Raw genomic sequence first — 27,657 nt, forward strand, 5'->3', positions numbered from 1 at the left:
TCCTCGAGAGCCTGACGAAGCTGATCTTCGGTATATTGAGGCATTATATATAGAAGAAGACATGTGCAAAAGATGAGCCCATTTGGACGCGAATTGAAAATGTTGTGATAAAAGGAGGTTGGGGGTGGGCATTGGGTTGTGGTGGATTTTCGCGTTTTTGTGGGTGCCAGAAACAGGGGGGTGCCAGGAAGTGGGTATGTTGACTTACAGAGCAAACCAACTGTGGTATTCCCGACTTGCGCGCAATGTCTCGCTACGCTTGGCACTATGGGCTTCGTGGCACGGTTGAATCTACCGCTACTCGCGTACCACGTTCATCCCATTCAGACATGAAAGAGTCTTCCACCTAGTTGCGACTGCGGATGTTGGCCAAGGCATACTCACCTATAGAGCTTTGATCGGTATATGAGGCCAAGATCACATCCTCTCCCCGAGCAGAATTTCTGCGCTATGTTCAGATGCTGGTTCTCCCGTTCTTTCAAGATCTGGCGCTAGAGTAACCTTCTGACTCGAGAGTTGACACTCCGAGATAGAATTCCATCACGATTCGAAGACGTCCAAATTTAGATAGGACTTCAATCAGCTGAAACCCTTTGAGAAACATCCACAAGACCATAGTTCTTCACGCTGCTCGCAGCTATGCCTCACATTTGGGTGCCATCGCGAAGCCTCAGAACCAGGAGAGCGCATAGTGGCATACCTACCTCATATGTCAGCTGTATATTTCGCAGCTCTTTGACATGTCGAAGCTGCACCTTCTTTGTCATGATTATGGATCGGCGGCTAGTCCTCCGTTTTTGAGACATACTCCCATTTGAAACTCGATTTGTGGAGTCTCAGTCAAACTAGTTGCGCCCACAATCTTGGAAGCTATCGTCAGCACTTTGTGCTTAGTCTTATCTTTGGGCGCCATGAGAAGAGGCATGTTGGTTGCGACGCCTGAAAAGGCTGACTCGCTCGCCACCTATCAAATCGTAGTAAAAACTCACGAAAAGCATGTCCGCATCTTGTGTGTGGGCATTACTGCAAAGCGCATGCAGAAAAGTGTGAAGTGATCTACAAAATGCTCCTCTAAAGCCGAGAAGGAGGGATGGAAGCGCTGGAAATAAGCAACACTGCCTGGGTTTTCTGGTCGCTGGACGCCTTCCACCGACAGGCCGCAGCAGCAGTTGCCTTTTTCGCATAAAGTACTTGGCAGCAGGGCTGAAAATCGGATTCATCTAGGACACCTCCCCAGGCGAAAGCTCCCACTCCAAACACAATCATCTTCTTCAAACCATAAAGCTATGGTTATCAGACGTCCATTATGGCCGTCGACGGCTCGAACTGTCCCGAGGACGGCAACTCAACAGACTCCCCTTCCTCATTCCTGGACTCAGAAGCTTTTGACCTGGAAGCAATGGATTCAAGACTCCCAGCCAAAGTACGAGGCTAATCCTGCTGCCACCTGGGTTAGGATTTTTGAGAAGGTTGGCCTCGAATATCTTGATAACCCAAAATACAAAAGCCACCTGCAGTTAGTTACCGCGGACTATCTCCCAGATGATCTTATTGCTGCTCCTGCGTATGGACAGGTTGGAGCTATCATTGCAGCTGCAGCAGCGACAGGTGCTCAAGTCAAGATGACTGACGACAAGTCTCTTTACCCAGTAATTCTTGGGCGGCAATTCCAGTTCGACTTTCGGCAGCACCCTACCCTTGGTACTATCGGTGCATACGCACAGTTTACCCAGAGAGACCGCGATGGGAAACCATACGCAGATACAAGTTCCAGCTCGAGAAACATGAATTTAGAAGATTCCCCGCCACCAGGAAAGCTGGCGATGGCCACAACACTGTCGCGGCGAGATTTGTCTTGAAGATGGTGTGATACTCTCGTTCAATGAGATGCCCCAAACTTCACTAAACCTATTTAAAGAAGCTCACCGCTTTCAGCTTATTGAAAGATTGGGAGACCGAAATCACAATGGGGATCATTCCCTTCCCAGTCTTAACGGTATCGACGACGTGGACGTTTACTGCCCGATCATCATTTTTTTTTTCTCGCTGCTACACCAATGTGCGCTACTGCGCCCTCCCCGGCTTCAATCCTGGAAACTAAGTTGCCTCTCACACCGGTGGGACTCAATGGAAGATATTGGTCAGCACTATGTCTGGAAGCTTTTGACAATGCGACGCCCTCTGAAAGGCCGATTGATTATGAACAACCACAATGGTCTGGGTTCCGTAAATATTGGAATACTGTCATGCCTCCGGGAATGCACGATGTCCTCAAACTCGAGGATCCAATAGCTTATGTTTCCTTATGGATCAGCTACATGCTGAGGGAATCTGATCGAATATTGGCGCCGATACCACGACAACGAACGAGAAATGTCAATGCCATAAGCCAACAGCTTGAGACTTCTCGAAGTCAAGACAAAGAGATCGATGACGAGAAAGTCGCCGAGAAAGCTATGGACGACACGATCCCAAGAAGGATGAACGAACAGGGGCCGATTTTGGAGGCTATTTAGGGCGACGTGCTGGTGCTTCATGTTTGCATCAATTTTCTTCGGAACCCTTCCAAGCTCCTGAAATGGTTTGCTACTTCTTCAGCCAGCAACCAGAAAGAAATTCGATCCAGGACTCACAGACAGCTGGTGAAGGTTCAGGGCTGGCTCGAAAAGAGAGGGAGCGAGCATATCAAATCTCGCTCAATCTTACTCTCCAATCACTGTCATTCTTTTGAAGGCGCACAAGGCAGTGGATGAAGACCATGCCCCGGAGCGTTACACAGCCCCAGATAATGCACACTTCGTGGACTACGGCTCACTACCAGACATTAATCGGGATTATCTTCGTTCCTGTCATTCAAATGCGCTAAATTCTCTTCGCATTCTACTCGAAATTTTCGGTCTCGACGAAAGCACTTCACACCACATCAATGAAGTTAGAAAATTCTCCGAAGACAATGACATCGGCTGGCTAGGCACTAATGTGCCGCAAGAGCATCAGGAGTCTTTCCAACAAGTTCGAGATAAGATAAAGAAGCATCGGCGAGACCTTTTACGCTACTTCAGCTTCCAAGACTTGAGCCTTAAGAATTGTGTCCTGAACGTTCATTGCCTGTTGGAAAGATTGGCCATTGTGGTAGCTCATAATTCGTCTTCGGAAGACAACTGCCCAGAATGGGAACGACTGGCGGAACTTGAAAGTCCGCACAATGACACCGACGATGTAATTGTATACCGGTACCTAATGCTGGCCGTTTTGTTCCGAACGGCTCCTGATAGTGAAAAGATGCTTCGCTCAGGGGTATGGGACAAGGTGGTGCCCATAATTTAGACCTCCAGCTAAGAAATATTGTCTGATTAATTATCTTAGCTAGATACTCATGAATTTCAACACGTTGATGGGTAGGACTTTGGACAAGCGGCAATTTCGATTTTGGTTTCCAAATGCCTCTCGGATCAACATCCGTCTTTGATCCTTTTCTGTTGTGATGGGTTACAAAACAGCCTGATCATGCACGCCTTTCTCGTCATTCGATTCATGTACCATTCATCTGATGATAGATCAAAGCCATATTATCTTTCTGGCATGAGGGGGGAACACGTCATCACGTCACAACTCGTTAGACGACGTCCGTAATGGCCAGCTTGAAGCTGAAGCATAGCCAGAGCATTATTCACGCGCTGATTTCATCACACTACAAGTCTTTGAAAGGAGACCGTCAAGAACGCTCGACATACGAGGAAAGTTTCATGAAGAATCCGAGTGATTTACAGGAAGTATCTCGACTAACATAAAGCTGATCAGTCCACACCGAGAGCTTCTTCGCAGCCCCATTTACTGCCCACTGCCGTTGTTGACCAACAGATTGGGCGATCCCTTCGGGTCGCCAACAACGTCAGGGATAGCAAGCTCCAGGATCCTGTCAGTGACCTCCTTGGGCGTTACAAGACCGCCCTCCAAGGCTCTGAGGTAACACACGAGACCGGCGACAAGCGGCGCCGCCATACTGGTACCAGTCTTCGTCGCCGTGCCCGTGTCAGAGCTATAGCTAGCAGAAATAATGTCCTGGCCGGGCGCGAAAACGTCCAGCTCGGGGCCGTAGGAGCTGCCGTAGATGCCCTCAATAATGTTGACACGGCCACGGTCAGGGCGCGTCATGCCAACGGTGAAGGACTCAGGAAGTCTGGCGGGGGAAGTGTCGGTGGCGGGCTGGTTGTCGTTGCCGGCCGCAACGACGGTGAGAATGCCCTGGTTGTAGGCGGCGAGAACGGCGTTGTCGAGGGCCGAGACGTTCTTGGCGCTGAGAGACATGTTGAGGACGGACTTGCCTTGCGCGCCCTTGGTCGTGATGTCGTTGACAGCCCAGTTGAGACCGGTGAGGATGGCTGAGGTGGAGCCCTGAGGAATCATTAGCACGAAGAAATCTGGACAGGGAGATGCTGTAATTACCGTAGAGCCGTCGAACACCTTGATATCAATGACCTTGGCCTTCTTGGCAACGCCATAGGTCTTGCCGACGATGGTCGCGGCAACGTGAGTGCCGTGACCGTCGGTGTCAGAGTTTGAACCGGGAGAGACGGTCGACCCGGTGACACCATTGATACCGAAGCTGGCGCGGCCCTCAAACTCAGAGTGCGACGTCCGGATACCCGTGTCAAAGACGTAGGCAGTTGTGCCCTCGCCGGCGGTGCTATCATAGACGTACTCAGTAGAGCCAGCCGCCTTGTGAGACAAGTCACCCAAGCTCCAGATGCTGCTCGCCTGGGTGGTCAGATCGCGCTTGGAGAGCGTCGACTCCTGCTCAGTGGGGTCGACAAAGATGGGCTGGTCGATCTCGACGGAGAGAACCTCGTCGAGAGCGGCAATCTCCTCGAGGGTCGCGTCGTCGAAGCTGCCGCTGTAGGCGTTGAAGTCGCCAATCTGGAACGTCTTCTCCACCGTGCCCGCGGACCCATCACGGCGGCGGAGGAGGCTGCGCACCGCCTTGTGATGCGCCGTGACGGCCTCGGGAGTAGTGCCGGGCTTGAGCTGGATGATGTACTTGCCGGACATGAGGTCCGTGTCGGTACGGCGGTCGATGCCCTTGGGCGCCGCGAGGGCAGGCACGACGGCGCCGAGGATGGCGAGGATGGACGATGCCTTCATCTTGGTCGATCACACGAATTGGCACTGGGAAGTCGATGATGATGACCTTCTCAGGAAAGGGGAAGGGTTGTCGGATCCTAAATGACCTTTAAATGCAGCCATCTTGCCCGTTGCGATTGCGGAATCTCCTGTTCATGAGTCGGCCGAGTCGTCCGGGGTTGTTGAACGACTGCCATGATTCTCATTGCGTGACACGGGGCCGATGCCCTATTCAGGAAGCTCGACGGCGCCGTTGCCGCGGGTAGATCCGACCCCGGCCGGCTCCTGTCAATAGTGAAAAGCCGGTATTCTGGCCTCACTGCCAGTTAGGTCTAATTTTAGATTGGTTTACCGTTGAGGAAATTGGCTACGAGTGCCCTATCACATCCAATTCCCTTGAATCTCTTGTTTTTCTCCTGAATGAGGTTATCGCAAACTTGTCAAAGACTGTAGATATCGTATAGCTGCTCTGTTAACCTCGTATTGATGCTTGAAGCATCGCCTTATCCGGACAGCCAAGCCAAAGCCCCGAAATTAGCCATGGGTCGCGATGGAACCCTGGCCATGGCGACCTTCCCCATTCTTCCTAACGGCTCTCCCCGCCAAGCTTAAAGATTCCTGCGTAATCGGCCACTGCCGAGCCCCAACAATATCCAGCCCTAGCTCCTAGCCATGCGGTCGCATGAGTCTTAGACTCTCAATTCTCGATTTGTAGGGTTCTTGTCCGCGATATCCGTGGATCGCAGTTCTGTGTGTCAGTATCAGCTATTTGCAAAGCCAAAGACAAAAGGCTCGCGGGCAACATTTCCGAATCGCGAAAACGAGAATGTAGCTCACTAGACCAAAGTCAGCAGTTCACTTCAACGCCAAGTATTGTGACTAATCCATGTCCCAGTTAATACAAGCCTGTTGAGTTTTCCCACCTGCGATATCAAGCTTAAAACAAGTTTAAACTTTAATGATACGACTTGGAAATACAGAAAAAGCTGTCTTGATAAATATTTCCATTCGTGGGGGTCAGTTGACATTGGCCCAGCCTGACACAGTGGCACCTTTGCAACGGCCAACAAGCCCGCCATCTTCCCACTAGATCAACTTCTCAATCACTTTGAACCAGCCACATATCGAACCAGTCAACCATGGCACGAAGACTCTGTTCCTTACACCAACCTATTTTTAGTTAGTTAAGATCATCCGGGATGACGTGAAAGTATTCTAGCTGGTAAGACTCACGCTGGTAAGGGTCTGTTGGATCTCCTTTCACGGCGAAACCATGTGAGACGCCTTGGAAAACCTGAAGGTGATAAATTTTCTTCTCTCTTTGAAGGTAATCAATTGCTTTCCTTCTTGCCTCAGTCGGGAATGCTTGGTCATTCTCGGCGCACGAGAGTAGAAGAGGCTCTGTGGTAAACGGGTCAGCCGCCTCGACTCTGGAATGTTGGAATGACGCATTAAGTCATGGTAACGACGGTACTATCGTGCTCATATGCGCCAGATTGGCTGCCTCATCGATAGTAATGGAGAATAGTCGAAGACGGGCACAGCTTCATTGTGGCCAAACTTACTCTTAATGCTGGTGAAATGTTCCTCCTTCAATGCCGTCGGGTGCGCAAATGCACCAGCGGAAACCACCGGCTCCCCATCGCCACCAGCCCCAGCGAGCAGATTGCACACAAAAGGCGCACCAAAGCAATATCCAACGCAAGCAAACTTGGTCTCCTTGCCCGTCTCAGCCTTTAGTTCGGCACCAAATCTCTCCTTGACGGCCGCTGTCCACTTGGGAACATTTTCCGTGGCGAAGTTCCAGTGCTTGGAGCGCCAGGCCGCCATGTCAAACCCCTCCGGCAGCGGGTCGGTTTTGGCGTTGCGGTACTTGGAGATGGGGTCGCCGCGAAAGAAGTCCATGCCAAGCGCCGTGTATCCCGAGGACGCGAAGCCGTCCATGATGCACTTGGCGTTGACGGAGAGGCCCCACACGTCCGGGAAGTAGAGGATGACATGTCCGTTGGGCGGGAGGGCGCGCTTCACGTCTGAAGGGCGGACGACGTAAGTGGGCACTTCCAAGATTTCTTCCACATCGCCGCGAGGGTTGCCTTCGTGGAGGGTGCCTGCCCAACAACACGGTGCCGGAGGTTGGGCGAGATATTCTTGATTGTTTGATGAGTTTTCCGCCATTTTATTTTTCAAGGCTAATACTTGAGTCTTCTGGTGAACGAATTTGAGTATTAATGGATGCGACTGAGCTTAATAAATCGGGGTGGAAACGGGGAGATAAAGGAAATGCCGCATCGGTACCGACTGCACATGGAGTTAGTGCAGCCCCGCGGAGTTTCAAACGGCGGCACACAGACCAGAAGTTCGGTCTAGAAACCTTGTTTGTGAGAGAATGACGTGCTTCGTCTAGCAACTAATTACTTTACCCAGAGGCTTGCCATGGTCAATCTGTGGTAGAAGATTTTGACAACCTTATAGATGGGTCAGCATAGAAAAGATTTTGAAAGTAACCCTTTCACTTCCTCACACGAGTTACAACTTTTTCTGAGCTGAGGCCGGCCTCTCTATTTCGTAGCAGTAAGAATCGAAGTTTCTGCATTTTACCCCCATGGAATTCATAAGTCTTCATTGTGAAGGCAAGGAATCTGCATTGGGTAGCGTTCGGTTATCAGTTTCATTATTAATGACCACTTTCGCACAATTGATAGAAAATGGCTGCGGCTTTGATTCATCGGTAAATGAGGGGTTGAAACTAATTGAAGGCTGTGCCCCAAACGCCAGGTAAAAATTGAGCCCTCGAATATGCTAGATAGTCCCGCTCCCGTTTATCCTTCTTCCCCAACCAAAGTCCACCGCCTTAGTTCGTACTGAAACCTATCTAGTAGTACACAAAGACGTACAGACCCAACAACACGTTTATTTTCACATCCCATATCCCGACAATTCCCTGTAATCTAGCCATCCCTGATACACGACCTTCTCAAGGCCGGACGACCACACGGAATGTTGCTGAGTGAGTCTCCAGGGCTCCACTTTGTTGCAATGTTCTGGCCATCTTTTTCCCATAAGGCTTTGATGAGCAGCTAATGAGGACTGTTGGTTGCGTTTTGCTCCGGTCTCGTCCCATTTCACATGCTTCGACAACGATTCTTGGAGTAAACTGATATTCGTCGACGGGAGTAACTGCGATGAAGGCATCTATTGTCTTTTCTAATTGATTCCAGGACTTCTTGACATCCGAGTTTGGGTCTAGTTGCCACAACCTCTCGCCGTTCACAGTGGTGAGAGGTTGATTGTGTTGATATCCACCTTTGATATCGTGTGGTGTGTACCAAGTGCTAGAGGGTATTTCGGAGGCTTCTGTATCGACATCGTTGGGTCTGCAACAAAATAGACTCATGAATTTTCGCCTGGTAAAGAAAGCAAAACTCTGTTGATGATTGGAGAATTGTCCTTGGGCATTGATTCCCCGCCGATCTCTAGATGATCCAACAACCTGCTTCGAACGTGGTAATATGGCACCAGAGTCCATGACAAGATGAGTTCTTGATTCCAGGAGATGTCAGAAAGTTGCTGATGTGCAAATTGCTATCCGGTTCAGCGATGCACGACAATATCAAGTTCATCCCGCATATATAGTGGTGGGCGATGTGTTGCGGAGGATGCCCGCTGGCGAGGCAAATGATCGGGTGTTGTTGTGTAACGTCGGAGCTCCTCTCCCTCGATAACGCCACTGCTCGTCGATGCCTTGAGAATGCCTTGCTGATCTGACACTACATTGCACAGCCCCCCACACCACTCTTGTCCGGTGAGTGAGCAGGCGACCAATGCAAGGCATCACCGGGCCACACAAACCGCGCCCCGGTGTCACTCGCGAAAAAAAATATTTAATCCAGCCGCATTCCAACTTACATTTGCTGTGGAGTTTACTGACATGTGCATTCGGTATGACCAATTGATTTTGACCTTGCAGCTCGCCTCAAAATGATGTAGGCAGGCTGTCAACACACATGCATGTCTATCAATGGACTTGGACTGAAGATTGGCTAGCCATTCCGCAATATCGCCAAAGTCTCGGAGTGCGAGCGCTCATTTCCAATATTCATGCGGCCTTGTGCATGATGCATCGGATCAAGTCCATTGGTATGGTACATCTGTGTACGCCTGTAGCCCGTTTGTCGAAATACGGAAACGCTGCTCGGTCAGGTTAAATATTATAGATATGTAGTCTTCCATGGCAAACTTTGTGCACCTGGAGCCGCCTTCGTCACAAACCAGAGTATTCACGCCCCAAGTTTGCCTAATACCTGCTTGCTTTTTTCAATGAGCCGCAATGCTCAAGATGACCGCCTTGACTGCAGGCTCTACCGAGCCCATATTTCGGACGACCTGGCTAAAGTCCTTGCAAACAGGATATGTCAAGTCAATTATTCTGAGTTTCAAGGGTCGAACACCCAATACAACGGCGGCCTCAAATGATAATATCTGACTTAATTTTGTAAATTAGACTGGATTCCCAGCTGGATAGTTACATCTTAGCTTTGGAGAGAAAACTCGAAGTTTTCTCCGAGAATCAACACATTATCCGCACCTTCCGCCAATTACTAGATCTCGTCGAAGTAGTCAAACAGAACGTGAAAAAGCAAAGGTCACAAATCGGGCAACTGGCCGTTAATTTACGTGCTAGCAGACAATGGCTTCCACAATCGGAAATAAATAGGCTGCCGACTACGCCCGTATGTAATACTGTTTCTCCTTGATTCAAATCAGATTTAATATAGTCGTCCAACTCCCCCCTTGCCAGAGTGTATAATTCTAACTTTCCTTTTCAGACAGATGAAGTATACAACTCCATCGATTTCGCCGTCGAAGTTTTGCTGCTGCATCGTTTCAACACAGCTGGCGAGAGCCGACTACCAGGCGAACATGACTTCAAATGGGACCTAGAGAACACCACAATCACCCAGGCCTGCAGATCTATTCTCCCCCAACAAGAGCCCTTTCCCGATAACAAGGTATTCGGGCACACATTCACCTTGCGCGACTTCCAAGAGTTCGGTGATTTCGTCATACAGCCTACCGACAATATTCTTGAACACCTCCTAGTGCAAAAGCACGAGAGGAGGCCGAACCGACTAACCCTCCTGGTTTTCTTCCATGTATCTGCAATTGAGAGACTTCAGGATTGGAACGAGACATTGAGCCCGTCAGTAAATTATTCGCATATAAACCATTGACAGATTGTAGTTTATTGACATAACAAGCCTAGTGAATACTTCATCGATCCCAACTTTGTCAAAGAGACATTGCAAACCCTATCGCTCTTACTTCCTTCCAACGATTTAGATAGCCTAGACTGGTTTAAGCGTTATCACAGAAAGTTCCAGCGCAACTTGCCCCGCAGAGTCAGGTCGTTGAGCGGAATCGACCCTCGTGCCGGGCAATTGCCGGTCACTTCAAGACAGGCTGCCAGCTACAACTATTGGTTGCCCAGGCTTCTGGAATTGGAGAAAGAATTTCTCAACTATTCGCCACGGACTCTCAGGCAATTCTTACGTGACCGTCGGCGATACCGCGATTGGACACTGTACTGGGTCGGTCTCGTGGCGCTAGTGCTGACTCTCATATCCTCTCTGACAGGTGTAGCGTCTGCCATTGTGGGTGGCTTGGCCCTGAAAGATGACGAAAAAGACACACATCTAGTGACTGCGGCTTGCTGTTGTCGTGACGAAGTCGCCCTCACCAATGTTGTGACAACGGTGAGCATCGCTTCGGCGACTACTTCGGTAGTGACTCTTGAGCCAGCTCAGGTGATTGACCCAACGCGGACACTGGTTATCACAGTACGCGTCACTACCACAGTCATGATGACAGGGGCTTGAAAGAGTCTATCAACCTCTAGGTTTCACGGAGCATTAATCGAGGCATGAAGACTTTAAACGCGGTTTACTTTATGAACAAACGCCTAATGTGACATCAAACCAGTCGCCACTGTCTGGCAGTGGATCCCAAGTCTCGAATGGAAAGCAGTCTGTAAACAGTTGAGACTTCCTCAAGTCTGGGATACTCGTGAATCTTAGCCGATAGCGCGAGAGTCTGAAGTAGCTGTACCTCAGACAGGGCCAATCATGACTGTGGTTCTTGACACCGAGTTGCACGTTCAGGGTTTCGTTCAATTCGTATCTGTTTCTCCAAACTCTATAAGTCTATGTGTGATATGCCATTCACGCAGCTTCTAGCCTATGCCGCGCTTCCATTCGTTTCAAAAAAAAAGTCTAAACAGTATGCGGGTATCTATGAGCTCTCGTACTTGGCCAAGATGCTCTCAAAGTCCTTCCAGTTGTGCATAACATCAAAAGCGCCGAGCTCCTCGCTGAAGAGCTTGATCATGGAGTCCAGCTTCTCCTGGCCCTCCTCGTAGTAGGGTCCGACGTATCCCAAAAGGGGAATGCCAGCGTTCTTGGCAGCAGTAGCACCGCTTCTGCTGTCCTCAATGGCGATGCACTCGCTAGGCTTGTAGCCGAGCTTCTCGCAGGCGTGGAGGTAGATGGCCGGGTTGGGCTTGGAGACGGGGGGGTCGATGCTGCTGGCAGCGGAGAAGATGCCGACGTCGGGCTTGTCGAAGAACTGGTCCATCTTGGTCTTCTCAATGGAGGCGACGACGCGGGGCATGGCGGAAGAGGAGACGATGGCCATGTGGTACTTCTTGTCCTTCTGGAGCTTCTCGAGGACCTCAATGACGTTCTCGCAGGGCTCGGCCTTTGCGCGGAGGTTCGCAATGGTGGTGTCGAGCTCCTTGGCGACCCATTGGTCAAACTCGTCGGCGGGGATGGTGAAGCCGTGACGGGCGCAGAGGCCGGTCATCATGCTGCGGAAGTTCTGGCCGACGAACTGGTGCATGAGCTCGGTGCCGCCATATCGCTTCTCGAAGCCGAACTTCTCGAGGATCTGGTTGGCGAGCTGAGCGCAGGCCTCGAAAGCGGCGTTCTCAGAGAGAACGAGCGTGTTATCGCAGTCGAAGAGAAGGCACTTGATCTGTCATGAAAGCGGTTAGATGGATTGACCTTGAGATAGCTCATAAACTTCAGCCATTGAAGCTAGGAAGCTAGTTTCTTTACTTACTTGAGGCATCTTGAAGGATATGATATGGCAATTCTAAGGATGAAAATATGATGGAAGAAACAGAGTGAAGAGAGAAAAGAAAGAAACTTTGTTACTGTTGGTGACAGATTTTCAATGATCGGCGAGCTTGTGAAAGGTGGGGGGTCATCTTCAGGAACAACGCGACGGTCCCTGGGAGGATCATGGACGGAGGGGCAAGTGGGTTCCAAAAAAAAGAGCGCAGACAGGTTTCAGGAATACGGCACTGCATTCACTTCCCTGTCGAGCATGTCTTATCGCAAGCTTCGTTGCCAATGACAGCAAGGCGTGGACAAGAAAGCTCAAGGATGTTCCTGACAACTCCTCCGAAACTGTACACGGTATTCAATCACCTGGTATCAACGGCACTTCTTCTCTTGACCTGACACTTGTCTACAACATGAGGCTTTGAAATGGCATTTCTCTCTACGCTTCTTTCCGATATGACCCACATCGAGGGGCTGGAGGGGCAGACCTCGAAAGAAACACTCTATCGGCCCGCCCATTGATTCTCTTCGGGATGACCAACGGGAGGCTGAGAAAAGGACCGAAAACCTTCGGTCAACGGTTCTGCGACGGCATGATGTCATTCGATGACGTAGGGCGCAGAAAGACTCCATCAAAGTGTGGATTTGGTGCAAAATGGATCCCGGTCTGACTCGTGAGCCGCGACAGCCGTCGACAACAGTAGACCCTCGACGGTGAGGTGGATAGTGGACCGTTTGGATTTTGGACAGCATCTATTCTGGGGTTGGCAGCTTGATAAACTCTTTGAGCTCTTGAAGGCGTAGCTGCGAAGCTGAGGCGTCGTACTCTCGTGAAGCCTTACTTGGTTGACTAAGACACATCCAACTTAATCTGCCTCGGGTCCGTGATTTGATTATCGAATTGGTCGCCAGCCCGTGAAACCAATTCCTCCATGATACCTCGATAGGTACTTTTATCTAAAGATATTTGCTTCTCCAAGTCCTTCGAGTCTTTCAAGTCTTTCTTTTGATCGGGCTTTTGTGTTGTGTTTACTTCTTCATGTGAGGCTTTTGTCGATCGTGCAGAGCCGCATTGTGCAGCAACTGAGCTTGAGGGTGGGCATGGTGAAGATTCGGAGGGTCTATAGCGATTAATTTAGCTGACATCAAGAAAAAGAGACGGAAATGATGTTGGGGCTCACAGCTCTGTCCGTCGAGATGGTTGAGGTTCCATTAAGCCTTGTGGTCTATCCGCCTCAGCGTCGTTGGGCTTGTGCTTGGTCGAAGGCTGAACGGACTGCTCCATCTCTGACGAATTAATAAGCTACTGTATATTTGGTAGTCAGCTCTTGCAGCTCAATAGGTAATTGACAATAATCTAGCCAGCGGAGCACCATACCGCCAGCCTGAGTACTTTAGTCAAACTTATCTTGTCAGTCTAATCGCTTGTACACCGCTAGTTTGTACCTAGGTAAGAATGGTTGAAGTCTTTTTGACAACTTTCACTTACTTGGGGTATTCTGTAAGACTCTAGAAAGCGATGAAGAGTTGTGACATGGAAGATCACCGCGTCTCATCCAGGTTGAAGACGTGCAGAGAATTCGAAAAAGAGAAGAAAGTTAAAGAAAGAGTGCGAGGCGCGGACCTTCAAGTCCTAAATCGACTCTATAAAGTGAAAGAGGGAGGATGAAGTAGCTGTTGGCTTTTGGGGCCCTAATATTTCAGAGGCTAGCCCACGATAACAGCGACACCTAAAGCCCTAGTGTTTATTTGCTTTTATTCTCCTTCTTGGATCAACTGTGGCCGTTAGATGATCCATTCTTCTAAAAGTATCGTGAAATGCAGAGAAACCAATGGTTCTGCCGAGCCGTAACTTCGTGAGGGTGTGGCAGGATGCAGGACACGTCGCATCGTGGACAGGGTCTCCTTTGGCCAGTCGCTAGTTACGACATATTTTTAACAGACTTCACTGAGAGACTGCCTATTGTCTGCCGTAATTATACACCCGAGCCCCTGATCAGTCTCGTGCCAGTCCCTCTTAGGGAAGGAAGGGTGGTTAGGGCACCCGAGGAAGGGAAATGTAACGAAGATCATAGCCGCACTGGCGGTCGCAACATTCAAAACTTCCAAACCCACCACCGAGTTCCGCAATGTCCATTTAATCTCGTTAGAAGCATCAGATTCCTGGATGTGGGAATGGAGTCCCCGGAAACAATCACTTCGATAACGCCTTTCGAGAGACTCATACACACGTCCCACAGTCTCTCAACTTTCGAGTCCTTCGGAAATCACCTTCCTCATGGCGGCAAAGTGCAGCAAAGGCTGGAACAAGACCCAGGCTTCCCGATCGGCTCTTCATTCTATTGGCTCCGAAGAAGAGGTGTGTAGGTTGTTGACATTTCTAGCAAGGGTATCTAGTACATCACGCGTGCTTGGTGGCGCGTCCGGGTCAACTTTGGGTTCCTTTCTTCCAGGGCTTGGCAAGGCAACCAGTCGCCTTGTCGTATGCCAGCCAATTACTCGGTGTGTACAGCTCGGTCAGTCGCCTTCGCGACCGTTCCCTTGGTGATTTGATGCTCATTGTCTCTTGATGAACCCTCGCTCAGAAGCATTGGGGGCCGCGAACTCGATGATAATTCCGTTCACTGCGGCCAATGGTATTGGATGCGTCTCTCAGTATGAAACACAACACCAACAGGTACTTATCATTCTTTACAACGATCTATACATCCTTCGATGCATGGGATATCATAGCGGACGACTGGTCGATGGATCACAATAGTCCTGACCTCTCCTCTTTTCATATAGCCAATCGGGGCTGGATCGATTAGCCGTACTGTCAAAGAGGTCAATTCATCGAATGCCATTTATGCCAAATCTTTCCGCGAACGTGTGCATTCGGCGTTGGTTCACAGCTTTGAAACACCTTTGTGCGGGCTATGTTACTTTAGGCAACCAAGGCACCCCTTTTCCAATTGCACTACGCGGAATTCGGCAGGCTACAGATTCATCGAGTAAAAAATTGGTATCAACCAAGACAATTTCTCAACGATATCTTGAATCGATGCTCCATACAAGTTGTTTCATTGTGTTTATACTGATTAGATAATCTGAGATCCTTCCCAACATTAGCGTTGAAGATTCCAAATGTGCCTTGTCCACAACGGGCTCCGTCAGCTTACACCCCCGCACCACGCCGCAAAAGTTCATCTGAAGACACATTCAGCAACTTCCTCGGACTGACCTGAACAAGCCTGTGAGCTATGGCACCGCGGACTCGTGAAGAGCTCCTCGCCTATGGCATAGTCGATCCGTCAATCGAGGCCGTAAGTTCACGCCAGCCCACCGTCCACTAACTTTTATCTTCTCAGAGCATGCATAGATGCTAACAATGTATCTCCTTCTCCAGGAACTCGCTGCCCGACCTCTCCGGGACCCGCAGCGCGGAGACCCTTACTTTGGACGAAATGACTTCTTCGCGATGCGAGAACATCGGGCGACGCGCTTGCGTGAGTCCCATCACCAGCGCTACCTCCCCGGCCCCATTCCGGAGCAGGTCCGCGAGGATGACCGCAAAGTCACCATGAGAGACGGCCATGAAATCGCCATTCGGGTATATGCCCCCGTAAAGGCCCCTTCTGGAGGCAGTCCACTCATTGTGATGTATCACGAGGGAGGGTGGTGCATGGGTGATCTCTCTGACGAAGAGGTGAACTGCCGCCTCTTCAGTAGAGATCTCGGCGCAGTTTGCATCAATGTTGAGTATCGGTTAGCTTTCGGCTTGAGCCACGATGCTCTGTATCAACACTGACTTAAGCAGGCTCGCTCCCGAGTTCCCCTTTCCAACCGGTATCAATGACAGCTGGGACGCTTTGCAATGGGTAAGTCATGCATCCACCTCCTCAATTGCGTCGTGACTGACCAAGGGTCGTGTCCTAGGCCGCTGAGAACGTAGCCGAACTAGGCGCAGACCCTTCCCAAGGTTTCATCATCGGTGGCGGCTCCGCGGGCGGTAACATCACGGCTGTCCTCGCCCACCTAGCCCGCGACAAAAATCTCTCCCCGCCGCTCACGGGACAATACCTCTGCGTCCCAGCTATCATGTGTCTCGCTCCTCCCGAATCCATACCAGAAAAGTATCGCCCCGAGTACCTCAGCCACCCCTCCGTTACGCCGTGCAAAGACCCTGTCATAGGCAACACCGCTGGTGATGGAGAAGCGGCACTGCGTGCTATCATTCAGCCCGACGTGGAGAGTCCTCTCTTCATTCCGTTTCACTATGGTAGAATCGGTCAGGGTCACAAGGGGCTGCCAGCAACATACTTCCAGCTGGCTGGGCTGGACCCTTTCCGAGACGAAGGACTGATCTATGAGCGGGTTTTGAGAGAGGAAGCTGGGGTCAAGACGAAGCTTGATATCTACGCTGGGCTGCCTCACTACTTTTGGACCAATTGGCCACTCCTGGAGAAGAGCAGGACCTTCGTGGAAGATACACTCAAGGGTATTCAATGGCTGTTGGAACAGAATAAGTAGAAGAGAGAAAAGCTGTTCTCAGTTCTCTGAGGCTGAGTCTTCTATTGTGCCCCGGCCCACGAAGCTACAGGTATCAATCACTTCACAACTGCCGTTTGATTCAGAAAATCATGAGCTATTGAGAAGTCAGGACCATGTTTGTATGTACTTATGCTTAGATACACAGCAATGCTCCTTTCGTATCATCTGCCAACTTGGCCCTCCATAATCGGTTCTCATTCAAGATGAAGATTTCTCCATTGCGGCCGAAGCAGAAGTTGGCAGCACCACCCTGAACAAGGATCTTCCCTAGCAAAACACCCCCTGCAGACCAGATGTTGACGCCGTCACCGCAGCCGCTGTACACGTTTCCGTGCACGTCGCACTTGATGCCATCCGGAATGCCGGTATCAGCCATGGCAAAGAGACGTCTGTTTGTCAAAAAGGGCTCCCCTGAGTAGGGGACCAGATCGAATGCGTAACTGTCAATCTTTGTTAGTTCATTTGATCTCATAGAGGTGTCGTATCCTAGCTGGTGAAGCCACGTAGTAAGGACTCACATTGTTGACGCTCGCGTGAGATCAGTGGAGCCATCACCATGAATCCAGTCGGTGTCCGTAATGTACACGGTCTTCTCGTCAGGGCTGAAGCAAATACCATTCGGCCGGCCGAAGCCATCGGCCATGGCCCTAATCGACCCACGGATGGGATCATATCTGTAAACTTGGTTGGGAAGCTGCGGCTTCGGCCGGATACCCTGTTCATAGCCATAAATCGGGTCGGTGAACCACAAAGAGCCGTCACTGTGCACCACAACGTCGTTGACAGAGTTGAACTCCCGTCCGTGAAACGAGTTGACCATCATACGGGTCTGGTAGGGTGGTTCCGCCTCCATGAAGACCAGGCCTCCAGGTGCGGAGTGCGTACCCTGGGCGCAGAAGACAACCCCGTCCAGGTAGTTGACGCCTCCGTTAGCCATCGTTATGATGGCGGGGCTGATCTCCTCACATTTTGTCTTGGAACTGCCATCCGACGGCAGCGTGACGCGGCTGATCTGGATCTTGCGACCGCCGGCTGCGTGGTCGTCGTACTGGTTGCTAGTGATGAAGAGCGTGTTGTTACGCTCGATGAAGACGCCTGCCTCGTGAGCGAAAGGGTAGTCCTGGTTCTCGTGCAACAACTCGAGCGACGGTGCGGAGCCGAACAGCTTCTTGATTCGGTCATCGTAGACCACAAAGTTTGCCATTGTAAGGAGCTGAAGATGAGTTATGTATTAAGCTGATCAAGACAATCAACGTCGTATTGCCTTCAATTGCCAAGAAGGTTCTTCGAGAAGCACTGCGGGAATTCTTGGCGTCGACAATCAACGGTTGGACGGCGGTTGGAGAGCAATCAGTTGGCGTGTTTTTGTGTCTCCAGGTCGCACGGATGCGGGGCACGACTGCGGGCACGATGCACCTGTTCCTGTCACAGGATAGAGTTCGTGGGTCTGTGGCCAGTGTTCGGCCTGCGTTCGGCAAATGTCTCAAGAGCTGCGTCTCCCTCACGTGCATAGTCACGGGTCGGCATTTACACAACGAGGGACTACGGATATTGATGGTATTAATCTGCTCAAGCATTGCGCGTCAAGATGATTTCAGTTTTACCGGAGGCCAACCGGCTGCTGTAGAGTGTAGACTATTCCCATGCTAGTTGCAGTCCAACCCGCGTCACCGAGTCAGGATATAACGTCGAGACCTTCTCCGCTCAGGAGAATTTCTGGGTTCTTAGAGAAGTTTTCAAAAATCCATTTTACCCAAAAGAGGGCCTCCTCACCAGTTTAGCCATGAAGATGGTTTTCAGTCTACTTTATGAGGCTGGCTGCATGTGGTCGTGGCCGTACCAGCGCAACGGCACGAAAATGGCTAACAAACGTTGGAGGTGCCATACCACAGATAATCAATTTCAGAACACTGCTCTAATTCATACTAATAAATCCACATGAGCTTCACTCTGAATATCTGTGACCAATGCCCCTTTTTCGCCGCAATGGCTTCCAACCTGTGCTTTGAGTCTTGACCCAGCACTAACAGCAACCACGACTAAGCCCTGCTGACGTCTTCGATATCCCAGACTTCATGCTTGCTATCTCTATCATGGATCGTATTTTCAAAGTCATCGCCGGCAAACAGGCGATCAACATCCTCCAGCTCCAATCCCTTGGTCTCAGGGAAGAACAGGTAGATGACGGGCACCCACGCGGCGTTCAAAACCGCAAAGATAATGTAAGTACGCCATCCAATACTCGAGATAGAGATTGGAGTAACTTGAACAACCATCTACATATTCGATCAATCAGCAGCTGCTAGAGTACATCTTTCTATCCGCAGGGTACTCACGTAATTGAAAATCCAGTTGGTAGCACTGGAAATGGACGAGCCCAGTTGCCGAATCCGCAGAGGCAAAATCTCCGACCTGTAATACGAGCACGGCAGTTAGCGCAAAGACTCCACACAAAGGGCAGAACAGCTAGAAGAGGAAACTTACGGGTAAACCCAGACAGTGGCCTGGAAGCCGATGGTAAAGGCACCCTGGAAAACGAAAAGCATGGCCGCAGCGCCAATGCCAGCTGATTTGGCGATGGCAGTAGAGTTTTGAACCTGGTAGATGAGAGCTGCTTGGACTGCCATGACGGCCGCCATGACGCTAATCATAGACAAGAGCTGTCGTATCTCGTTAATTTGACTTTTTCCTACCACGCATTGGGGAAATGAAGGGGTGATGAGTATTTACCAAAGGTCTTCTGCCCACGCGATCAATCAAGAACCACGGGATAAACGAAGCAACGAAGAACCAGGTCTGCAGGAATCCAGACATGAGGCTTGACATGTGGCTATCGAATCCGATGCTCTTCTCAAATAGAGTACCGCTGTAGTCTTCAGAAGGGACAGCCGTCAGTATACCTGTATCCAAAGACAAAGAAACAATTCTAGTTACGAATACGACTCACAGATGATAGCATTGATTCCTCCAAGCTGCTGTGCGCCTTGCAAGAAACACGCAATGAGAAATCTCCTCTGGCTCTGAATACGGTCTTGCACCAAGAGGTCTCGCCACGAACTCGCGCTGTTTTCGGCCTCGTATGTTACCGTTTGCGTGATCGAGTTGTGCAGAGCAAGAATTGTGTCCTCGTCCTCGTCACACTTGAGGCGCTTCAGAACGGCCAGGCATTCATCTGATCGCTTGTGTGCTGCAAGCCATCGCGGAGTCTCTGGTATGAACTGCAAAATGATGAACATTGGCAGGATGCAGATGCACTGCAGAGCAACTGGGACTCTCCAGGCGTAGCTCTCAAGGTGTGACGAGAAGGCGTAATCGATCCAGTAGATGAGGAAGATTCCAAAGTTTAGGGTAGATAGTTGTGCGCAGACGTCTATAATCCGTTAGGTCAGCAAAGCTCTACACAGTTTCCTGTCTCTCAAGTCGGCTGAGATGCCTGGCAATCTCAACTGTATTCGCGGGAAAGTTCCAACTTACAAATGCCACGGCTTGCCTTGGGGCTGAACTCGGCCTGAAGAACAGGAACAGTGGAGTTGACGATGCCCATTCCGACACCAGAGACGATTCGCCCGACAATCATCTGAGCGCGACCATACGAAGCGGCTTGAATGATGGCACCGACGACCATGATAGAGCAACCAGTTCCAATGGTCTTTCGGCGGCCGTACTTCTCGCCGAAAAACGCCGTTGCTACACAGCCAAAGAAACAGCCAACTAGAGATACCAGAGTCAGCTGACTGTAATCATGGACTTCGAGTCCCCTCGTCGAGCCTACTTGCCTTCGTAGATTGCCACGATGAGGCCTGTCATGGTCGGGTCTGGAGAGTCGAACGTCGAGTTGAATGCCGGGGCATTGACTAAAGAGGGCTGTTAGAAAGTGATCCACCTCCTGGCATCTCAGTGAAGTCTGTAGGGATAACGTACCCAGTCCTCCCATAAGGCCATTGTCATAACCGATGAGCATGAAGCCCAGCGATGTGAGAACGCTGACGGCCAAGACAAGCCGCTGCCCTCGAAGTTCACCCATCTTGAATAAGGAGTTTCGTCTTTGTAGGCTCGGGAGTCGAAAGAGTATGGGGTGTAGAAAAGGAGCGGCTCTTGCACCTTTGAGCGTGCGGTAAGCTCACTGTCTGAACTGAACTAGAACGCTTCCCCGCGAAAGCTGTCGTCTGAAGGTTCTCTGTGAACGTTTATAAACACATGGACACAATTCGAGAAACGATCGGACAGTTCGTGATCATACGCCAAGTATCAAGATCGACGCGGTTAGTACCACTTCCCCGGGAATCCACACGACACGGGGTAGAGCATTTCTGCGGGGAGTTTGGGGTTTCACTGCGGGAAGGGGAGACGTCGAATGCCGTCTGAGCCGTTTCGAGACCAATCGCGTCAAAGTTTTCTTTGCAACTTGCTTCATCGGACGGCAATTCAGATGTTGACACGCAAGCAGGAGAGCGGTTTTCTGGGTAACCGATGCAGGCAGAGTTTCTGCTGGTGAGACGCGTCGGCTACTGAAAGTATGAACTTTTGGTACGCTTTCGTGGCGTTGTAGCTTCTTTGTGACCGCGTCACGACCTGAGAGTCGGCAATTGACAAATACTCAAGAGACTTGAAGGTCGGCAATTGCCAATACACTATGGATATGTATCTAGGTCAGCTGTTCAATGTTCGTTTGCCGAAAGTTCTCAATTGCCTTGCAGTAGCCATCAAATAGTGTCCCTAACTAGAAAAGGGCGTCTTTGCCATTCCATTTACACGAGAATAATACGATGCGCTGTGGCATGTTTGGGGCCACCCGCGATTCATGCTCCAGTTTACTGTCACCGATAGCGGCGGCAATTGAACATTCTCGGCTATCAAAGCTCGGCCTTCGATCCGCGCCCTTCTCCCAACCCCTCATTCAGGGCCCTCTCAATCGACCTTATGAACCAACTCATCTAAACCTTTGGATGTCTACCTCCGTACCTACGGAATAGCCCAGATATCCCAGTCCAGACACGACGCCGACGAGTACCTCTCGAACAGGATTAGCCCGTGTTCTGTTACCTACCTATCATCAAGGTGCATACCAAAAGTCTCGAACCGTCCGCAGGTCTGTTACAAGGGTCCAACTGTCAAGATGGTCCAATACAGCATTAGAAGCACAGACAACACCACCAAGGGCCGCCTAGCTCTAGTGACAGGGGCGAGGTAAGTGGCCATCCCACCTTGGACCCCTCCGCTAGTGAGGCTGTCATCGTATGTTCCCGCTGACCAGATAATCTTCACCGGCGATCAGTGGTGGCATAGGCTCATCCGTTGCCCATGCTCTCGCCGCAGAGGGCTGCGATGTCGCATTACACTATTCGTCAAGTCAGGTACGGCATCACCGATGACAAGATGGGGACGGGGCCACGGGTGCACGGGGGACCATACGGGTCTACGGCCCGTGAGGCCACCCACGCAAACCACGGGCCTAATCTCTTCGGTATATTAACATCCAGAACAGGCGAAGGCGAATGCTCTGGCTCAAGAGCTGCGCGATAAGTATCCATCGCAGCTCTTCGTCCCCTTCCAGGCCGACCTCTCCTCGAGGGAATCGACCCGGAACCTGGTGCCTAGCATCTTCGCCAACGGCGAGGTCGCGCAGAAGCACAAGGCCGTCTCGGTGCTCGTCGCCAACGCCGGCCTCGGTCGCCGGATCCGCGACCCGGCGGACATTGGCGAAGACGACTGGGACGAGATGATGGAGGTCAACGCCCGCAGCCAGTTCGTCGTGACAAAGGCCTGCCTGCCCGGCATGCGCGCTCAGGGGTGGGGCCGTGTCGTTCTCGTGGGCAGCATTGCGAGCCGCGGTGGGGGGATCAACGGGTGCCACTACGCCGCTACCAAGGGCGCTCTCTGGTGAGTGTTTTCCCAGTCATCTGTTTTTTGTGACCTTTTGAGATATGCTCTATCCGCACTTGGCATGTTCGTATATCTTGTTAATTAGTTTCCCGGCGGGATGTCCCGGTCTTCTGGGGTCGTTTACGGCGTGACCGAGAAATGGGGGCCGAAGCTTGTCTAACTCTAAGCCGCAGCTCAATGGGTCTTAATTTGGCCACGTTCTTGGCACCGGAGGGTGTTACCGTGAATATTGTAAGCCTCAACTTTCATCGTCTTCGGGCCGAGGGTCGAAGTGAAGTATGGACTGTTGCTTGAGCTGTGCTGACATTGCTTCTCAGGTGCTGCCCGCCATGATTGGGGCCACTGGCATGATTGCCACTCCGAAATCAACGTGAGCAGCAGACATTTGTCGTCTATAGTCCCGTCTTGGCATTTCACTGACATGAGCGCCCTATAGAACCTGGGATAGTAAAGATGACCTTGAGGAGTTGAGGTCCACAGATCCGGGGCTGGCCATTGCTGCCAGCGTCCCGGTCCACAGATTAGGCGCTCCCGAGGAGGTGTCAAACGTTGTCGTAATGTAAGTTACCGAACTGACCGGCGGGAGCTATTGTGGTGCTCTTTTGTATTTTTTTTCACTTTGTGCTGACCCGTGATCGCCGTCTGCCCCTAGGTTTGTCAAGACTGGATATCTTACTGGCCAAGAGCTGGTCCTCGCCGGCGGGTTGAAATGAGTGCCGAATGAGAGGGAGGAGACTCCGAGACTTTTCTAACCCACCGAGGCAAAATAGAGATTATTCGCCGAATGGAACGCTATTACTTGCGAGAAGAAAATGGGAACTTTTCTGCTTCGTCGCAGATGACGAGCAGCAGCTTTAGTCTCGTTGGTGATGTCCACGCGATTAGACATGGATGTTGAGACCAAGCTCGTAGAGAGTTCAACAGGGTCTCGAATCCTATGCAGCTACCACTATGTTAGTTAGTACGGATAGTATTAGTGCAGACTGTAGAGTGCTGTCAAGTACTCCCTACCGTTTCCCCCTTAGAAGTCAGCTGTGCCGCCATAAAACTCAAAGTTCAAAGGAAGAGGGGATTTGGGACGAGCTAGCTCTCGATCGGTAATACCTGCGAATTATACCCTACTCCTAAAAAGTATACATTTGTGAAGTCTTGAGAGTCGCAAAACAGGGTAGTGCGTAAACCTTCACCATCAAAAGGTGCGTCATGCATCGAATTTTACGCCGACAATACCACCGCTAGACAGAAAAAACATTAAAACCCCCCAACTATCGCCGAAACAAGCCAGCCACATTGCCGTACTTCCGTAGATGACGGACGACTAGCCCTGGATTGCCGTGCCGATGCTCTCTTTACCCCATTCGCATCCGGGCTCTCACGCCTCCAGAGTCCCCAGAGTCCCCCCTCAGTTGTGCTCCACTCAGTCCAAAAACCATCGGTCCATCACCAACCGCCGCGTTGGCCCGACACTCACCGCGCCCTGCCGTTGCCGCTTCCGCCGCCGCCGCCGCCCCCTCGCGCCCACACGCTTGGACCGAAGAGGAGGAAGAGGAGGAGAAGGAGGAGAAACCGAGCACACCGAGTCGCCGACGTAATAATCGCAACACCATGTCTGTGGACACCGCTGCCGCCGCCCCCGTCACCGACCGCCGGCCTTCTACGACGATGGTCAGTCCCCCGCATCAGCAGCACCACCGCTTGCCTCACGCGGTGACGGCTACTGGGAAAGAGAGGCGGGTATCGCGCGCTTGCGTCTCCTGCCGGCTCAGGAAGACGAGATGTGACTTGTGAGTAAACTTCGCCGTACCAGTTACCCCTCTACTATATGAGAGATATCATGAACACACATGTACACCAACATGCCACGGCGTGCAGGCCGGTAATTGGATTAAAGATATGAGTGTCGGTTGGAAACTCATGAGAAACGCCTGCCAAGACCCAGCTTATCTTTTGACTAACACCACCTTGTTTCGCCCTCATGTAGAGACTATGGTGGTAACCCAGGTATACCACCCTGCCGTCGCTGTGTAAGAGAACAAAAAGAATGCGTCCTAGCAACATCAAGGAGAGGCGGCCGACGGCCCCGTAAGTTTGTCCGCTTACCACAAGGTGACGATGCCGTCTTCCCGCATCAACAACAACAGCAACACTCGAACACCGTCACCGGGCCGGCAGCCTACGACTCAGGACCGGGAGCCGGAGACGTCGGCATTTCCTCCCACCAGCGCTCCACCAGCCCGGCGGATTCTCGGCACCGCAACGACGGCGGCGAGCCCTGGTCGTGCTCCCCCGAAGAGGACGACGACGGCCCGGCAGAGAGACCGGCGAGTTGGCCCGGCTCCACTTCGCAGCCGGACAGCCCCGGCGGCCGGTCGACCCGGTCCCTCAAGAGTTCCGGCGATATCGAGGGCCACATCACCTCCAGTGACTTGTTGAATCCTTCTGACGCGCTTAATCTCCTGGCGCAGGTTGCTGACCTCGATGGGGAGGAACGGCGTGACGATATGCGACACCTGTCTGTGAGTGATGCTCCGGGTCGGGATAAGTGCAGTCCTAGGAAAGGGTCACGCAAGCCATCGACACCTGCGGCGACCCATTATCCGCCAATATCAGACGGTGTATTAAGTCTGCCTGTCGCTTCACGTCTGCTCACATTGTATGACACCCCTCACTCACTCCATCCTCTTCAAAACCCCCTTATCGTAGGGCTAACCACAACCAGATACATCGACCACTTCCACCCCTTCTTCCCCGTAGCAGACAAATGCATCCTCACCCACACCCCCGCCACAGTCTCCTCCCTCATCGACTCAGAACCTCACCTCGTCACCGCAATCTTCACAGTCGCCTCCAAAGACGAGCCATCCATGACCCGCGTCCACGAGGCCTGCTCGCGGTACATGGAGACCCTCATCTCCAAGCTCATCTACAAGGGGTCCACCACCGTCGGCGCCGTCGAGGCCCTGCTCATCCTCGCGCAGTGGGCGCCGCAGAGACTGCAGGAGAAGCCTACCGTCGGGCGCGGCGAGGAGGACGAGGGCGCGTGGATGCAGATCGGCGTCGCGATACGGCTGGGGTACCTGCAGAGTCTGGAGCAGACGGGGCTGTTGTCGGATAAGACGAGCCCGTCGTCGGAAACGTTTCGGAGGAAGAGGTTGGTTTGGGCTGGTAAGCCTTTCCTTGGTGAAAAGTGAAGAGGCAGTCGTGCTGACGTTTGTGTCTTTGGGTCATCAGCTTGCTACATGAGTGATAGGGAAGTGTCGATCCGTGTAGGCAAGGGGTTCTGGTCCCGTGGGCCGGGACCGTCGACAGTACCACGCTCTGCGGACTTCCCATCTCTAAGAATACAGGAAGCCGGGGGAGACAACCTCGGACAGCTGTTCCAGGCTCAGCTTGAGTTGATACAGCTCTTCAGCAATGCTCATGACATACTATACTCATCATCAAGTCATAGAGCTCAGCTGTATCTCGGCGGAGAGTACGTGAGGTATATAGTAAGTCGCTCTTGACAGTCTTTCCATCAGCCTCGAGTGCCATTCCTCGTCACCTTATTTGGCTAACAACCATAGGATGACTCTTTTGCAGTACTTCGTAAATGGAAGATCGTCTGGGGAAGCCTCAACTGTAAGTCGACAACCTTCTCAAGCCACCCTTGTGCCCTCGGGTTCACACCCCATGAATGAGCCCAACTAATACTCAACCTCCAGTCACGCCCCTAATAAAAGCAGGCCTCAACCTCTCCTACGAATTCCTCCGCCTCTACATCAACGCCTTCGCCTTCCAAGCAACAATCAACCGCGCGATCACCAAAGCCCGCCAACAACAGCAGCAACAGATGCAGCATAACCAACAACAATATCAACAGAGCCAGCAGAGTCAACAGCAGAACATGTCCTCAAAAGATCAGAAACAGCAACACAACGGACACGAGACAACGACGGCAACCCAAGCGCCAGCAAGACACCCACCACAACCACTGCCGCAGCCTCCAACGACGACTATCAGCAGCCCCCTATTCGCAGACCTCGCTAGTACGCCCGACGCCCGCTTCATTTACGAATCAATGGACGCGGCCAACTCTCTTCTAAACATCCTCAACTCCTCTGTAGATCCGGCTACCGGATTGAGGTACATGCCGCTAAAGTATTACCTCTACGTAATCTACGCGGCCGTGTTTCTCTTCAAGGTATGCCAGTCATCTTACCTTTACTCTCTCGCACATTTTGCTGATTGATACAAACAGGCCCGTCTCGCTGGCGCCCTAGGAAGCGAAGCCTCAGAAAGCGTCCGCCGCTCGATCAACGTCACAATCGAAGGCCTCCAACGCTCGTCCCTGAGCCCACACAGCCTGGGTCAGCGCTACGCGCGCCTTCTTTCCCTGCTATGGCGTAGTAAACCAGAGGAACAGCAGCAACGGAGTCAGGGACCTACCCTACAATCCAACGTCACCATCTCCGGTCCTGACGGTCACGCAGTCGATGCCACCAACACCGGAGTGTCGTGTCCGGCTTTCGGTCTCCACAACGGGGCAGGCGGCCCCGGGTCCGTGTCGGTGCACGTACCGACTGTACCGAGCTCGGCCGGTGCCGGTAACAGCAATGGGTATGGAGGTCTCGGTGGACATGCCGACCATCATCAAGGGTTTGGCGGGATGTCGCATGGTCATGCGCATTCGAATATGGCTGCCTTCCCTCATCAGCCCGATCTTCTGGTCAGGGGCTTCTCATGGCGAGATCTAGATGATCTGGGGCAATTCATCGGGCCGGCGGACATGAACTTTTCTGATCCTGCCAATTTGGCGGTGATGGGCGGGTCGATTAACCTAGATGAAGGGGCAGGGTATGATGTTCTTTGGCCAGGCAACGACGTAGTGTTCTAGCCCTTTTGGGGGGGGGGGGGGCATATCAATGCCCGCGTCATCGGGCAATCATCACTATCTCAACGCTCATTACCATATTCAAGCTTCAGCCAGATGGGTATGGCCGCATATGCTTCGCATTGC

General features: G+C 51.7%; 13 protein-coding genes across 13 annotated transcripts; 6 read left to right on the top strand and 7 right to left on the bottom strand.

Annotated features, from left to right (window-relative positions):
- Window positions 1-1,286: 1,286 nt before the first annotated feature.
- CTAM01_03738 (uncharacterized protein) lies at window positions 1,287-1,859 on the top strand (the record flags this gene model as incomplete). The annotated part of the gene is made up of 1 exon (XM_060519769.1): window positions 1,287-1,859. One exon carries the CDS (start codon window positions 1,287-1,289, stop codon window positions 1,857-1,859), a length of 573 nt encoding a protein of 190 aa, XP_060385190.1.
- Window positions 1,860-3,831: 1,972 nt separating this feature from the next.
- On the bottom strand, window positions 3,832-5,142 carry CTAM01_03739 (alkaline serine protease Alp1; the record flags this gene model as incomplete). Its single annotated transcript, XM_060519770.1, has 1 exon — window positions 3,832-5,142. One exon carries the CDS (start codon window positions 5,140-5,142, stop codon window positions 3,832-3,834), a length of 1,311 nt encoding a protein of 436 aa, XP_060385191.1.
- A 1,078-nt stretch (window positions 5,143-6,220) lies between these two features.
- Window positions 6,221-7,296, bottom strand: CTAM01_03740 (dienelactone hydrolase; the record flags this gene model as incomplete). The annotated part of the gene is made up of 3 exons (XM_060519771.1): window positions 6,221-6,291; window positions 6,355-6,522; window positions 6,687-7,296. 3 exons carry the CDS (start codon window positions 7,294-7,296, stop codon window positions 6,221-6,223), a joined length of 849 nt encoding a protein of 282 aa, XP_060385192.1.
- A 741-nt stretch (window positions 7,297-8,037) lies between these two features.
- CTAM01_03741 (uncharacterized protein) lies at window positions 8,038-8,313 on the bottom strand (the record flags this gene model as incomplete). The annotated part of the gene is made up of 1 exon (XM_060519772.1): window positions 8,038-8,313. The coding sequence occupies one exon, from the start codon at window positions 8,311-8,313 to the stop codon at window positions 8,038-8,040; it is 276 nt and encodes a 91-aa protein (XP_060385193.1).
- Window positions 8,314-9,951: 1,638 nt separating this feature from the next.
- Window positions 9,952-10,062, top strand: CTAM01_03742 (uncharacterized protein; the record flags this gene model as incomplete). Its single annotated transcript, XM_060519773.1, has 1 exon — window positions 9,952-10,062. One exon carries the CDS (start codon window positions 9,952-9,954, stop codon window positions 10,060-10,062), a length of 111 nt encoding a protein of 36 aa, XP_060385194.1.
- An 83-nt stretch (window positions 10,063-10,145) lies between these two features.
- CTAM01_03743 (uncharacterized protein) lies at window positions 10,146-10,997 on the top strand (the record flags this gene model as incomplete). The annotated part of the gene is made up of 2 exons (XM_060519774.1): window positions 10,146-10,321; window positions 10,385-10,997. Coding segments are annotated over 2 exons (789 nt in total), but the record flags the coding sequence as incomplete, so codon positions are not given.
- A 412-nt stretch (window positions 10,998-11,409) lies between these two features.
- Window positions 11,410-12,246, bottom strand: CTAM01_03744 (haloacid dehalogenase-like hydrolase; the record flags this gene model as incomplete). The annotated part of the gene is made up of 2 exons (XM_060519775.1): window positions 11,410-12,150; window positions 12,238-12,246. 2 exons carry the CDS (start codon window positions 12,244-12,246, stop codon window positions 11,410-11,412), a joined length of 750 nt encoding a protein of 249 aa, XP_060385196.1.
- Window positions 12,247-13,092: 846 nt separating this feature from the next.
- Window positions 13,093-13,455, bottom strand: CTAM01_03745 (uncharacterized protein; the record flags this gene model as incomplete). Its single annotated transcript, XM_060519776.1, has 2 exons — window positions 13,093-13,363; window positions 13,424-13,455. The coding sequence occupies 2 exons, from the start codon at window positions 13,453-13,455 to the stop codon at window positions 13,093-13,095; spliced, it is 303 nt and encodes a 100-aa protein (XP_060385197.1).
- A 2,029-nt stretch (window positions 13,456-15,484) lies between these two features.
- Window positions 15,485-16,754, top strand: CTAM01_03746 (uncharacterized protein; the record flags this gene model as incomplete). Its single annotated transcript, XM_060519777.1, has 4 exons — window positions 15,485-15,547; window positions 15,631-15,989; window positions 16,042-16,102; window positions 16,161-16,754. The coding sequence occupies 4 exons, from the start codon at window positions 15,485-15,487 to the stop codon at window positions 16,752-16,754; spliced, it is 1,077 nt and encodes a 358-aa protein (XP_060385198.1).
- A 154-nt stretch (window positions 16,755-16,908) lies between these two features.
- Window positions 16,909-17,979, bottom strand: CTAM01_03747 (SMP-30/Gluconolaconase/LRE-like region; the record flags this gene model as incomplete). The annotated part of the gene is made up of 2 exons (XM_060519778.1): window positions 16,909-17,215; window positions 17,294-17,979. 2 exons carry the CDS (start codon window positions 17,977-17,979, stop codon window positions 16,909-16,911), a joined length of 993 nt encoding a protein of 330 aa, XP_060385199.1.
- An 835-nt stretch (window positions 17,980-18,814) lies between these two features.
- CTAM01_03748 (uncharacterized protein) lies at window positions 18,815-20,799 on the bottom strand (the record flags this gene model as incomplete). Its single annotated transcript, XM_060519779.1, has 7 exons — window positions 18,815-19,051; window positions 19,112-19,187; window positions 19,260-19,435; window positions 19,506-19,648; window positions 19,723-20,145; window positions 20,250-20,639; window positions 20,697-20,799. 7 exons carry the CDS (start codon window positions 20,797-20,799, stop codon window positions 18,815-18,817), a joined length of 1,548 nt encoding a protein of 515 aa, XP_060385200.1.
- A 1,092-nt stretch (window positions 20,800-21,891) lies between these two features.
- On the top strand, window positions 21,892-23,371 carry CTAM01_03749 (short chain dehydrogenase; the record flags this gene model as incomplete). The annotated part of the gene is made up of 7 exons (XM_060519780.1): window positions 21,892-21,962; window positions 22,051-22,129; window positions 22,261-22,655; window positions 22,832-22,889; window positions 22,976-23,028; window positions 23,095-23,217; window positions 23,311-23,371. The coding sequence occupies 7 exons, from the start codon at window positions 21,892-21,894 to the stop codon at window positions 23,369-23,371; spliced, it is 840 nt and encodes a 279-aa protein (XP_060385201.1).
- Window positions 23,372-24,263: 892 nt separating this feature from the next.
- CTAM01_03750 (fungal specific transcription factor) lies at window positions 24,264-27,534 on the top strand (the record flags this gene model as incomplete). The annotated part of the gene is made up of 7 exons (XM_060519781.1): window positions 24,264-24,442; window positions 24,640-25,311; window positions 25,378-25,823; window positions 25,890-26,149; window positions 26,225-26,279; window positions 26,363-26,841; window positions 26,899-27,534. The coding sequence occupies 7 exons, from the start codon at window positions 24,264-24,266 to the stop codon at window positions 27,532-27,534; spliced, it is 2,727 nt and encodes a 908-aa protein (XP_060385202.1).
- Window positions 27,535-27,657: the final 123 nt, after the last annotated feature.

Source organism: Colletotrichum tamarilloi, assembly GCF_030869305.1.
Source record: "Colletotrichum tamarilloi strain Tom-12 chromosome Unknown Scaffold_9.1, whole genome shotgun sequence".
NCBI classification, from domain to species: domain Eukaryota; kingdom Fungi; phylum Ascomycota; class Sordariomycetes; order Glomerellales; family Glomerellaceae; genus Colletotrichum; species Colletotrichum tamarilloi.